The 13587-nt window shown below is 41.0% G+C and overlaps 1 protein-coding gene across 6 annotated transcripts in view; it reads right to left on the bottom strand.

Moving 5' to 3' along the window:
* Positions 1-977: 977 nt before the first annotated feature.
* PAX6 (paired box 6) overlaps positions 978-13587 on the bottom strand; it is a 32633-nt gene continuing 20023 nt past the window's right edge. For 5 of the 6 annotated variants that reach the window (XM_015114506.3, XM_015114509.3, XM_015114507.3 and 2 more), the window contains 6 exons: positions 10081-10239; positions 9515-9597; positions 9141-9291; positions 8927-9042; positions 5958-6108; positions 4269-5260 (listed from right to left, as the gene is read on the bottom strand). In XM_015114506.3, the coding sequence (XP_014969992.1) occupies positions 5175-5260; positions 5958-6108; positions 8927-9042; positions 9141-9291; positions 9515-9597; positions 10081-10239 (746 nt within the window). In that variant the 3' untranslated portion in view covers positions 4269-5174. 6 annotated transcript variants of the gene reach the window in all.

Raw genomic sequence — 13587 nt, 5'->3', positions numbered from 1 at the left:
TATACAGCTTTTATTCAGAATTAGAATAATTGAATCAATGACAGTGATTTGCCAGGATGTCAAATCTCTCCATCATATCCTGTCACTACCAGTTTATTTTTTGTGATCAAAATCAAAAAGACAACTATTTTGTCACCCGCTATTTCATTAGTACTAAAAATCAGGTTTCTTATTCTATTTTTTTAGAATGTCTGGTTTATTTTTTTCATTTCTTTTAATTCTAAAGACACAAATTCTTCCCCATTTTCTTTTCAAAATAAAGTTTCAGAATTGATCTGTCAGTTAAAATTAAAGGGCTTTTATATTAAGCAAAGGTGCTTTTAAATTTTAAAGCAACTTCAGAAAATTGATTTAGTCCATAGATAATAATGTTGTGCGGATACTCCACAAAAGCTCTGCTATGTCCTTTGAAAGCATTATGAACATTCTGAATAAATTCAAATGAGTATTTTAGTCAGGTTATTATTTTAATAACTCTAACCTTTTTCTTCCCATGTTGATTCATTTTATACAAACACACAATGGAACAATTACATAGCATATGACTCTCTGAAAAAGAGATGTGAGGTCATCAGATATGCAAATTGCTTGTCAAAATACTTAATAGGTCATTGATTTACTTCCCTGGCTACCATGTCTATAAAATTAACAGCCAATTACTAGTTAATATATGCTTTGCAAATAGATAAATACTATAAAAATTGAATATACATATTTGAACCCTTATTTTCAATATAAAAGAAACTTTTCAAACTCAGTAAAAGTGCATTTTGAATAATAAGAGTACCTGGGCTTCCAAAAGTCATATCCAAGTGCTTTGTTTTTCTGGGCAGGCTTTGTAAAAATAAGCTACTGAAGAGGGGTATATATATTTTTGTCTTCCTCTGATAAAAACCCACTCTGAAAATGTGTTTTCCTTTCTTCTGGAAACATTATTTGTTACTCATTATGTTTAATAACAATAGCATATTGTTACTCATTATGTTAATAACTTACTACATAAATATATCGCTCTTCAATAGTGCTACTGTAGGTATAGACACCATTTTGATACATTATGAAATATACACTCCATTAACAGATTTTTTAAAATTATCAGCTTGACTCAAAGATATAAATACTTAAGAACAATGCCAAACATAGTATCTGAAATGATATCTTTTCAGTGTTTCTAGTATATGAATTTCAAAACACTATATGGTATTCATTTCTTACACTAGATTTGCCTTTCTTTAACATGAGGTAAGTATTTTGACTACTGCAGTTTGCTCAGGCGCTAGGGTTCTAAGACTTTTTGAATTTCCTTCTAGTAGCCACCAGACAATATCTACTTTTCTCTTCCATTTATTCCTTATGTCCATCTCCAGGATCTTTAAATACTAACAGTAGACAAAATAAAACTACTTTAGAAGGAAGTGACATTCTGCAATTAATTCCCTGTCCATCTTTTAATTTTAACAAATCAGACACACATGGGCATACAAAAGGAGAGTGGGGTGACCCCCCTATTCATTTGTTTAAGCCCATTATTAATGTCATTTCTAAGACAGTGTGTTACTGCTTTCCAAAGATAGTCACCATCAACATTATTGAAATAAGCAGTACTAACCCTAAGTACTTAAACTTTGAACTTTAAAACTGAGCAGTTGAGTCATTTAGTACCAAGCCAAAACACAGAAAAACAAAAAAGCAGATGAGGTTTATTCTTGAGAAATGAAAAAGAGAAGAATATATATTTGGCCTTGGTGAGCCAAACATACAGAGAAGAAAAGGCTTTTTTTAATCTTACTAATATGAGAGGCCTAGAGTAAAAAGAAATAAGCAAAGGAATATAGACACAATCCTAAGATGACAAACATTCACAGAACAAAGCTGAATCTTAAAATAATACTGTGTAAGTGAATCTTAGGAAACCTAGTGACAATAGAAAGAAGGAAGAAATGTCAGTGAGCTCTATCAAGAAACCAGTTGTTTACCATTTAAGGGTTAGGAGGCATAGCTTTGGGGGGGAAATATTCTGGAAATTCATTGCAGTAAAATGCATTTTTTTACTTAGAGCAGTTTGAATGTTTATTACTTAAAACATTCAGCTCTTATTCTGTTCACTTGGTTTTCCCAAGTCCGTCAAGTTTGGAGAAAAATTTTAGGCTTTTAGTCCTGTGAGTCTACTGAGATCTTCACAAATAATCTCCATCCTGGAAGATGGCATCAAAACATCCCTGCAGATACCCCATTGATAAATATATAAATATATGTATCATTAAATAAATAATAAAAATAAATTATTTCAACCATGAGTAAAAGTTGCCAACTCCCAGGCACTGCTACCACACAGTGCCTGGCATGCTGTCCCCGAGAGAGTGCCTGGAGCTCTGTTTGGAGGGACAATTCATGTCCCTAGGGTGTGGGCAGAAGGCAAGGCAGCCGTTCCCATCCTGCTGGATCAGAGGGCTTCTGCAGCTGAGCAGCCGCTTCTTCAGACTCATACCAGACTGTGCAACTTTGCCCTGGCAATCCTGACCCTCAGAACACACATATACGTGCCCAAGTGCGTACATACCCTCCGCTCCCACATCACTCCTTTTCTCCCATTCCCACCTCTTGCACCTGGCGTGCCACACCCAGGTCTCCAAAGTCTCTGCTCTCTACACAACAGAACCGTGGGCCAGAACTGGCTGCCTGACCCTGGTGGAAGTTACAGCCAGTGAGAAGGAAGAAGTAAGCCAGCCAGCAGCTGTGGCATGCACTCCCACATAGCCCTTCTCTGACAGTTCCCTCAGCACACGGCCCTCGGGGAATGTAGGCTGCAAAATGTCAGGAGGTAGAAATGTCTGCACGGGCAATTGTACCAACAGTGCATACGTGTGCGCACTCCCCTGCAGAAATGTGCCGCTGTGCAGTGCAGGCTGACACTGAACAAAACTACATGCACACATTCAAAAACTGCAGTCAACTTAGGAAGGTGTCTCCAAATGTGCAGCGACTCTGGTGGCATAAAATTAGTAGTATGTTTCATGCCAGAGCGATAAATCTCAATTATCTGTTCACAAGTAATTCCTTAACTAAAAAACAGTAGATATTGAACTAGAAGGTCATGTTTAAATCCTTCCATTAATTTCTATATTTCTGATCATTTGCTTTTGGGGTTTTTTTAAAGCAGAGTAGAATTCAGTGGAAGTGTGTCTTTGTCCCCAGAGGTTTCCGCATGTGCAAGCATTTTAATCTAGACTGCCAGAACCCCCAGGCTTTTTACTGAAGTTTGCAGGGGAAGACTTATCTGTATTGACTTATATGTTGCACAGAACAAATAAAAGTCTCAGACAGGCCTTTTTTACCCAACAAAGGCTTATTTTTTTCCATCCTTTGCTTGGGCTCAAGCACTCCTGCCCTGCGTGCCTCCACTTTAAACATGATCAGATCTGTGCTTCATTGCAAATAACAACTGACCAACAATGGGCCCTGCTTCATAGATTTGGGAATGTTTGGCTTAAGCTGCCAATGACTGAAGGCCTTTAATTCCCACCGGCCAGTCACAGTCTGCTTTGTTGTTGTCTGTTGATGTGTCTGTGCTCATTATTCCTTGACATGCAACATCCCCCCTCCACCCTCCAACCATCCACAACCGCACAGAAAGCAAGATTCAAATGGGAACAGCTGTAGTGGTTCAATGGGAAATGATGCCTCTTGTGCAAAGGGGAGGGAGACAGAAAAGGGAGAGGGCCTATTTGAAAAAGGCAACAGCTTTCAGAAAGTCTCCTTTAAGAAATCTACTTTTGAATATACTTCAGTGAAATCATTGTTGAAACAGGCTGACAATGGAAATCTGCCCAGATTGAAAATGCCAGTCCTAATTCAAAAAACAATTCCTAGCTAATAGCTTGTTGCATTTTTATATTATTGCTAGACTTTGAGCTTTTGAATTAAATGGCTAACTGGGAAATGTTACCATTTCGTATATATGTTGTGGGTATAAATGGGCATAGATCTACACCCAGCTATAAGTGGGATTTTTTCTAACACGTTTTTGATTTATGATATCTATAAGAATTATTTTTTAAAGATCATCAGGATGTAAAACAGAGTGTGTATGAAAGTAACCATTGGTTTAGAATGTTGATCTAACATGGAAATAAAATTTGTAACACCACACTATAAGGTTAAAAAGAAAATTGTATAATAAAGGAAATACAAAGGCTTTGGCATGGTTTTTTACAATCAACAATGGTTAATTTTGATATGTAGTTGTGAACAACTTCAAAACACTTAAGTTTAAAACTCTTGCAAGCACTTTTAATTGATTAGGAATGAATTCTAGATGCACAAAATGATTGGACCGTGAACAGTAATACAACTATATCTAAGAACAATTAACTTTTGCTGGCCAAAAAAGAAACGTATGATTGCATGAAAATGTGTATAAAACATCTATAGAGTATTCTTGTCAAATATAAATGAAATTAACTTTATTATAGAAATCATTCTGAGGATTTCTAGGGAAGACAAATACTTACATTTTGACAAAAAACAAATTGGATTATATCGAAGACACACTCTACCTTTTAGCTATCAACTTTTTTTCTTCCTTGAATTTATATCTTACCCTTTTTTGCACATAAACTTCATCTGTTAACAACCTTTGGAAAACCAACAGATATTTCTGACATAAATCTAGTGCATGTTGTTCCAGGTTTAATTATATGCAAAGGAATGATACAAACTTGGAACATCAGTCCATAAACTATGAACAGATGGGTAGAAGTATTCGATATATCTTGATAAAACTCTTAAATTCTTGGCAAAGCTTGTTGATCATGGTTTTCTTTTTTTAAAAAAAACAACTTCATGACCAACACAGATCAAACATCCATCCAGTCTACATTGTTCTTTTTTTTCATTATAACATACAAATGCCCATTTACAAATAATACACCAAAATGAATAAAAGTTTGGATACCAAAATGAAGATTTGTTCCAACTGATATCGTGCCTTCTGTATACAAAGGTCCTTGTTTCAAGTCCATTCCTTCCCCAATGGTACAATACAGGACACAGTTGTAGAACTGAAGCGCCTCTAACAGCCATTTTTCTTTCTTTTCTGAAAGCTCAATTGTTGTGTCCCCATAGTCACTGACTGAATTAACACAATATTTCCTTTCCTTTTTTTTTTTTTTTTTTTACTGTAATCTTGGCCAGTATTGAGACATATCAGGTTCACTTCCGGGAACTTGAACTGGAACTGACACACCAGGGGAAATGAGTCCTAGAAGTGGATGAAAGAAATAGCCATGTAGATATTCCCTTTGAGAAACAGACATGGAATACAAATTTATGGGTTTACAAAAAAAACTAATACTTGCTAACATTTTTTACTGTATTAAAAAAATGCTTCCATTGTTACAAATAAAAGTAGCAGCTTCAGAAACTAGACAACATGTTTATATATACCTGTTGGATCCCAAGTACCTGCCTGCCAATCCATAAGAAAAGAAAAAAATCCTCCGTTTGTTTGCATGGTTGGAACTTTTACAATAAATCTATCTCTGGAAAACCAATGTGTCACTTTTTATTTGCAGCGAAAGGTCTAGGGGAGATACGAGGGCAAGAAGCATTTCAACAAGCACACACCTACAGCTCAGTGGGCCCCCTACTGAGCATGGTCTAATAATCTGTCCTCAGAAAACTTGCAGTCTCAGGCCTTGTCTTCATACACAACTTTGGTGACCAAATTCAGGAAAAACAATTTCAGTTTCTGTATATGGTGTAAAGTTACTAATTAGCTTAACTGAATTTCCTTTTTCAATCCCCATCCCCCAGGGACACGGACAGCAAAGAGTTAAACACAACCTCCCACAGGACCAGGAGATTCTGTTTGGGTAGACTTCTAGTGACGAGAGATCACCTAGTAAAAGAAACTGTACAGGCCACCTCTGTACAGCCCGCAGAAAGCAGTGGCTCACCTGTTGAAGTGGTGCCCGAGGTGCCCATTGGCTGACTGTTCATGTGTGTCTGCATATGTGGGGGGGTGTAGGTATCATAACTCCGCCCATTCACCGAAGGGCTGGTGGGCAGCATGCAGGAGTATGAGGAGGTCTGGCTGGGGACTGGGGGCTGTGAGGAGAGAGGCAAACCTGTGGTTACTGAGGAACACATCACACAGCCACAGCCCCAGGCTCCCTCCTCCCGAGGAACTCTGGCAACAAGTCTGATCATTAAAGATGCCTTCACATGAAGTACTGGAATTCCATATGATAAATCTAAGATTGGGCCTCGAGCTAGTCCTTCCACTGGCCACAGCTAGAAGAAAGTTGCCTATGTATCAAGCTTCTAAAGCACAGTAGGTTCTGACAACTGTCCAGCTCCATGGTTGCCACTATCCATAAATTAATGGGATTTTTGTCTCTAACCTCTGCTGGCATCTTTGAAGAACCTATTGCATGAGGACCTTCATCAAAACACATCCCCCCTCTCCCTGTAAATCTGGATTTATTTGGGAACGCTGTGACCCCCAAAGCCCACATCTCAAGCTTTGGGACAGAGAGCAGTGGGAGGAGCTCTCAGTAAAGTATGGTTCAGGGACCTTGGGAACCTTTCACAGCCAGACTCATGGGATTAAAGATTATTTGAAGAAGCAGATCTGTAATGACCCCAAGTTAAAGTGATCAGAAGTGTTAGAAAATATATCCCACCCCCATCCTGAGAATTAACCACGATTTCCTAATAGACCCAAACCCCAGATCGAGTTAGTAAATGTAACCCACCTCCATCCTGAGAATTAACCATGACTTCCTAACAGACTCAAAAGCCCAGACTGACTTATAACCAGAAAACTGTTGCTGCCCTCGAACGGTTCAGAATGGCAGCATTGAGGAGGTGAACCTTTCTCCTAACGAAACGCCTCACGAGCTCTCATGGTACTACACCATGGCAGCAAACGGGATGAATTAAAAGAAGTGTGTCAGGAACAAGCAAGTCAGATGAGAGTACAGTATACTATCATTTTTCTTCTCTGCAAACTGGAGAAATGTTTAATTTCCAAGATCCATATTCTCAGAGAGGGAAGCATATCAGAGAAGGTCCAGAGGAAGACATCCACCATTTGTAAAATGATGATTTTGGTCAAGAGAATGAATAAATGGCTAGACAAACCGGCTCACCCACTCCAAAATTCAAAGAGTAGTTTTCTCTGAAGAGTAAAGTTATTAATCATTTTGATTTTCTTTATGCTTAATGAATACATGTACTTTTTGAATTATATAAATTATGTAATTTTTAAAAGTCAGTGTTTGAAATAGATTGATTCCCCACACCGGTCTGTATGTGGAAACAGCCCTAATATAATGGCAGCATCTACTTGTACATCTTATTATTTTCTCATACACATTTTGCTATCTTCACAGAAACCTGGATGTTGTTATAATATATGAAACTGAACAAGACACTCTGTGGCCTTATTAAAGTCAGATGATGACTACTAACATCAAGTTCAAAGAGGCAAACAGGCCTTGAGGGCCCTGCCAGAATTTCAGCTTGCATTTGTTTCTAATTCCTGCAATGACTTCCTCTAGGCAACCTGACTTCTGGAAAATTCCAGTGCGGTTATAGCAACACCAACTAATGGGCTGTTAATCCCTTAATTTACATCAATTGCACTATGGCCAATAATATCCAGATGCAATAAAAATAAACATGTGAATAATTCTTCTGAAGTTGCTTATCTAGCTGCTCCTATATTAGTCTGAAGACTGTGAAACATTTATTTTGCTGTTATTTGGATCTGAAATCCAGCAAAAAATGTTCAGTGGAGAATAAACAACCAGTGTAGCCCCAGAACTGTTTCCAGCAGAGGCTCACGCTGGCCAGTATCATACCATGTAATATCTCTAGTTGTTGCACAAACAGGAGTTCTAGGAAAACCACTGGGAAAAGCCTACCAGAAGACATTTTTCCTATCAAGAATCCATCCAGCAACAAAGGTTTAGTACAAACCATCTGCCTTATCCAACTTACATCATAAAGGGTGAACCTAGTGCAGAGCCTCTAAATCAGGGGCTAATAGATATTTGGGACAGAACTAAGAGGAGAGGCAGGCTGTCATACCAAGTGAATAGCATCAAGCTTCCCAGGCAGCTAGGAGGGCCACAAACTCATCACACCATTCACGGCAAAGACACACTACATTTCCAGCAAACACCTGCTATGCCTTTTCTTATTGTAGATATAGACAGAAAACTAGCATTCTCATTATGTTATGTATATCTCACCATGTAAATATGAATCCCATTTCCGAACCCTTTTTTTCTCTCTCACTGGTTTATCACACATACCCTAAGTAATGCCCCAAATGCATGCATAGATTATATATTTAGCATACAAACACAATAATATAAACCCAAATTTTAAACTACTAATCTCCCGCTATCTGATAATGTGCCAGCATTATTTCCATTTTCTGGTACAAGGCTCCCTAGTACCCGAAATATGCCCCACCACCACCCAACATTATCAAGTTAACAGTATAATAAAAGGCAGATCAACTTGACAAAACTGGACAGATTTTTATTACTAATTTTTTTAGGGCATGAATGAATGAGTCAATCACTTAAAAGAGATTGGATTGACTGTCTCACTGGTACCCAAAACATGCCCCACTACCACCCAATATTATCAAGCTAGACAATATGATAAGAGGCAGGTTAACCTGACAAAACTGGACAGATTTTTTTTTGGGGGGGGTGGGGCATGAATCAATGAGTCAATCACTTAAAAGAGATGGGATTGACTGTCTCCGACTTGACTGGTCAAACCAATCACTGTAGTGCGAAAAGCTCCCATGGGCGCAGACACAGCCAACGAGGTCCGCAGGCCCTGAGCCACTCCTCACTTCTCTGGGGCCTGGATTATGCAGGCCACCACCAGCCGCACTTACTTGCATAGGCAGGTTATTTGCCATGGTGAAGCTGGGCATAGGCGGCAGAGCGCTGTAGGTGTTTGTGAGGGCTGTGTCTGTTCGGCCCAACATGGAGCCAGATGTGAAGGAGGAAACTGAGGGCAAGAGAAATGACAGTAGTCAGGGTGAGAGTCAGAGCCCCGAGCAAATAGGTTTAAAGACATCGATTCATAGTATTAGTATTTCAAATTACCAGGTGTGGTGGGTTGTGGAATTGGTTGGTAGACACTGGTGCTGAAACTACTGCTGATAGGAATATGACTAGGTGTGTTGCTGGCCTGTCTTCTCTGATTCCTCAGTTTTTCTTCTCTTCTCCATTTGGCCCTTCGATTAGAAAACCATACCTGGAAATCAGATGGGACAGGTTAGCACCGTGTCTACATGGAGCCCAGCCCCACCTCGGCACCTCCACTACTGCCCTCCCCATGCCCATGGCAGCAGAGCATTTCACAGACTGAACCTGTTATTAGTCCTATAAATGATTAGTGCTCTGTACAAGCACCTCTGTCTCTAAGAAAAACAAATGGTATGAATCGCAAAGTGTGAAACTGCACAGTCCCTGGGTACCTGTATTCTTGCTTCAGGTAGATCTATTTTGGCTGCTAGTCTTTCTCGGGCAAACACATCTGGATAATGGGTTCTCTCAAACTCTGAAAGAGTAAGTTGATTTTCCATATTGTGCCAGAACTACACAAAATATGTTAACCAAACTGTGGATCAAGCTGATTCCCACCTCCCCGCTCCCATTACCGCCAACCAATTCCCTTTAAAATGCTTCTAGTGTTGACTGTACTTGGAAGAACTTTCCCACCAGAACTAAGTTAAATTTTCTTTGGAATGACATTCAATGACCTTTCTGTGGCCCGAAATAGCCAAATCATCGTTTTTCCTTGTAAGCCAGACATTTAGTATTTGAATTACTGGTAGATGAAAAGAAGAAACAGACACACACACACACACACACACACACACACACACACACACACACTGAAAAGATGCCCAGAGAAATAAAAAGAAAAAAGAAACCTTTTCAGTCCTCTATGCAAAGGGCCCTGGCTAAATTTAGCTCTTTGTACTGAAGATGTGGCATTTACTTTGATTTACTGCTTCTCTACTTTGAAAAACTCTATCACCTTTCTCCAGGGCCTCAATTTGCTCTTGGGTAAAGGATGTTCTATTTCTTTGCAGCTTCCGCTTCAGCTGAAGTCGCATTTGAGCCTCATCTGAATCTTCTCCGTTGGAACTGATGGAGTTGGTATTCTCTCCCCCTCCTTCCTGTTGCTGGCAGCCATCTGGAACAAAAAGAATAGGACGGTAAGAGAAATTTGGAATAACGCGGAGCCTCCAAAAGGGGCTTGGTGCAGTCTTAAATTCCAAGAGCATCGTATCCTGACAGCCTCACCAAGACATTCCCAAGGTAACTGTCAGCCTTCTGTTAACAAAAGACATTTGTGATGTTAGTTACCTGACCGCCATTTTCTTTGTTTTTATCAAGACAAGACTTTATAATACACACACTAAGTGGCATTTCTTGAATGAAAAAATAAGCACTGAAGTTTCCAATTAAAATGATCTTTTATAAGTAACCCCAACTCCCCAAATGCCTCACTCCATTCCCTACAGAATCTCTTTACCTATGGCTGTGTTGGGAAAATAGAAGAGTGATGCTCAAGATTTCAGTTGATCTATAATCAGTAATTCCTATCTAATCAATTAGATGTTGATAGGTTTGTAGAAAATGCTATTAAGAAACCAAACCAAGCTTGTAATCTTTTTAAAAAAATATTTATCTAGTTTTTATTTGAATTCTGCACAGTCAATTTCATTTTAAAGGTTGTGAATTTAGAAGTGCTCGCATTGTTCTGCAGTTTTATTCAACTATTGTATGAGTGCGCTTCGCCTTGACACCTATTACGAGCACAGCTGTAATTATATCATCACCAAGAACAGGCTATAATTGCTGAAAATGGAATTTTATATTTAGATAAAAGGACTGTCCATTCTTTGTAATGTGTTGCACCAGAGAAAAGTAAGATTTCTTTTAAATTTTTAACGTGTAATTTTTAAAAAGAAATAGTAGAGAGTTCACTAACTAGCTAAATATTCTATGCTGCAGCTGAATCTTTGGCATATCATTTAAGTGGTACATTTTTAATTAGGGCATTTCCACCACTTTTAATGTAATTTCTATCTTTATACAGGGGGAAAGTTTTATTGTTTTCCCTTGCTGCCTGGAGGGCAAGATGTGTACTTGGGCTAGCTGGCTCTTCCTCCTTGCACCTTGCCTGTAAGCCACAGTCTGTGTGAAGGGAAGCAGGATTGCCTAAACCCTGACTGGGCCTCCAGGGCCACTACAGGCTGGGTCCCGGGTCTGGGGTCCTGAAATGACCCCCAAAGGATACCAACATGGGCTACCCACCTCCCTATCCTCAAAACTTGGCCAGAGGTGGGGTGGAGGAGTCCTTAGGAGCACCTTGGTGGGAATCGACTTGGCCAGGAATATTATTTATAACCAGGAGACAATAGGCTGTGCCTTCAAAGAGTTCAGGGAATTGTGACAGGATCTAGTGGGATCTTTTCAGGAACTCTGAAATGTTTTAAAACCCCAACTTTCTCCCCCATTTAAACAGGCGGATTCATCGGCACTGGCCACCATATGGGCCCTTGGAGATCTATTGAGATGACCACCAACACTTGAATAGCGAGGGGCTGCTTTTCAGCGCTGCACAATGCCCCGCGAGTAAGGGAAACTATTAAACTCCTGGGGCAGGAGCGTTGGCAAACTTTCGTGGGCAGAATTTTGAGGCTACAATGAGCGCGGACAACAAAAGGATTCTCTTGAGGCGTGCAGCGGGCCACATTGTGTTACAAGAAGCCCAGTCAACAGACTTTTCAGTGAAGTGTGTTAACCCCTCTGCTCTGCTATCATTAATCACTGTCCGAAGAGCGGGCGCCTCCGTGCTATTTAGGGCGCTTGGCTGGAGGGATGGAGGGTGGATGGGGGGCCAAGGCCCAGCATGGGGGGAGGCAGGGAGAGTGGACGGGGACGACGGCCAGGTTCCTACGTAGGGGAGATGGAGGGGAGGCAGGATGGAAACCAGCGGTGGGGGTGGAAGCAAGGGGGAAGGATTGGGGGGCCTGGATTGGGGGAAGGGCGGAGGGCGATGGAGGGAAAAAGAGGGCTCAAAAAACACAGAGGCCATAAAGGTATAAGAAAAAAAGGACAGAAAAGAATGCTAAGAGGAAAAAGAGACAAGAGGGCCGAACAAGTGTGGGAGAGAGAGGAAAAGGAAGATGAGGGACAGAGAATATTAGTAACTGAGCCTCAGTTGGACTCTGGGTCTTTGCACTCCATCAGAAAGGTGGGGGTGGAGGAGGGTAACTTAGCTGAGGGAGAAGCGCTCCTCTCACGTGTGCGGGCACAAGCGTCTGTGCTAATTTACCGCCCCAAGTTTCCGGGACTTTTCAAAGCGTTTTTCAAGGGAAGAAATGAAGCGACCACCCCCACCTCTCTTTATTTTCGGGTTTGGTCAAGAAGACTGGAAATAGCTCCTTTTGGACAACTAGAAAGGCCAGAGGGTTATTGTTTTTGGAAACCAGACAAAAATCTGTGCACATCTGGTATGGGGTGGGGGGCACTGAGGAGAACACAATGCCCATCTCCCCATGGTCACTCATGCCCCTGCCTTCCTGGGGGCCCCATCTCAGTCCCTTTTCTGGCACATGCGATCTCGCCAATTAAACAAAGTTGCCCGAATCTGCCTTCAAAGACCCCCGCCGATAGCATGCTCTGCTCTCATTTGCCTCTTTGACATTTTCTAAATTTTAAAACATGGAGATTCACATTCTTATCCGTGTTTTGTCTCACGCAAACATACACACGGGTTACACAGGCACGCACGCGATAGCCACCAGGCCCTGTGCTGCCTCCAGAACTGACACTTAAGGGAGAAAATCAGCAGGAACAGTAGAGTTCAATTTTAAATCTGGAAGAAAAAAAAAAAAAAAGATGGGAAGTGGGGACTGGAATTACATGACAGCAAAAAGAAACCCGTCGCTGTAGGATCCCTTCTCTACCCCACGGGGAGAGCGGCACGGGGACAGTTCTTTACTTTAGAAGTGGCAACTGTTTGCAGCCAAGCAGTGACCTAGCGGCTGCTCTTACTTAAAATGGGTGCCTTCCCCCCACTTTAGTGGATTTGCCTTCCACTCTTTCCACTCTTAAAGCTTTTAACAAAATAAAACTAGAAGTTGGATCTCGAATTCCCGCCCCCCCCCACCCCCGCCGCCCACGATAAACCTAAGTGGTGGACAATTAAGATATCTTCTTTAAAAGGCGCCCCCTCGGAGCCACGCTCAAAGCAGGGGCCTTCAATGGGTGCCGTTCACCTTCCAGCCTAATCCGTGAGAAGGCGAGTGAAAGCGCCTCCCATTATCCCAGCCCCAGGACCATCTGACGATGGGGATAGGATTTGTTTCCTGGAAGGAGCAGAGAGAGAAAGAGAGAGAGAGAGAGAGAGAGAGAGAGAGAGAGAGAGAGAGAGAGAGAGAGAGAGAGACAGAGAGAGAGACAGAGAGAGAGACAGAGAGACAGAGAGAGAGAGAGACAGAGAGAGAGAGAGAGAGAGAGAGAGAGAGAG

Source organism: Macaca mulatta, chromosome 14 (assembly GCF_049350105.2).
Source record: "Macaca mulatta isolate MMU2019108-1 chromosome 14, T2T-MMU8v2.0, whole genome shotgun sequence".
NCBI lineage: Eukaryota > Metazoa > Chordata > Mammalia > Primates > Cercopithecidae > Macaca > Macaca mulatta.
The sequence above is the reverse complement of the archived record's forward strand: the minus strand, read 5'-3'. Positions and strand labels throughout refer to the sequence as shown.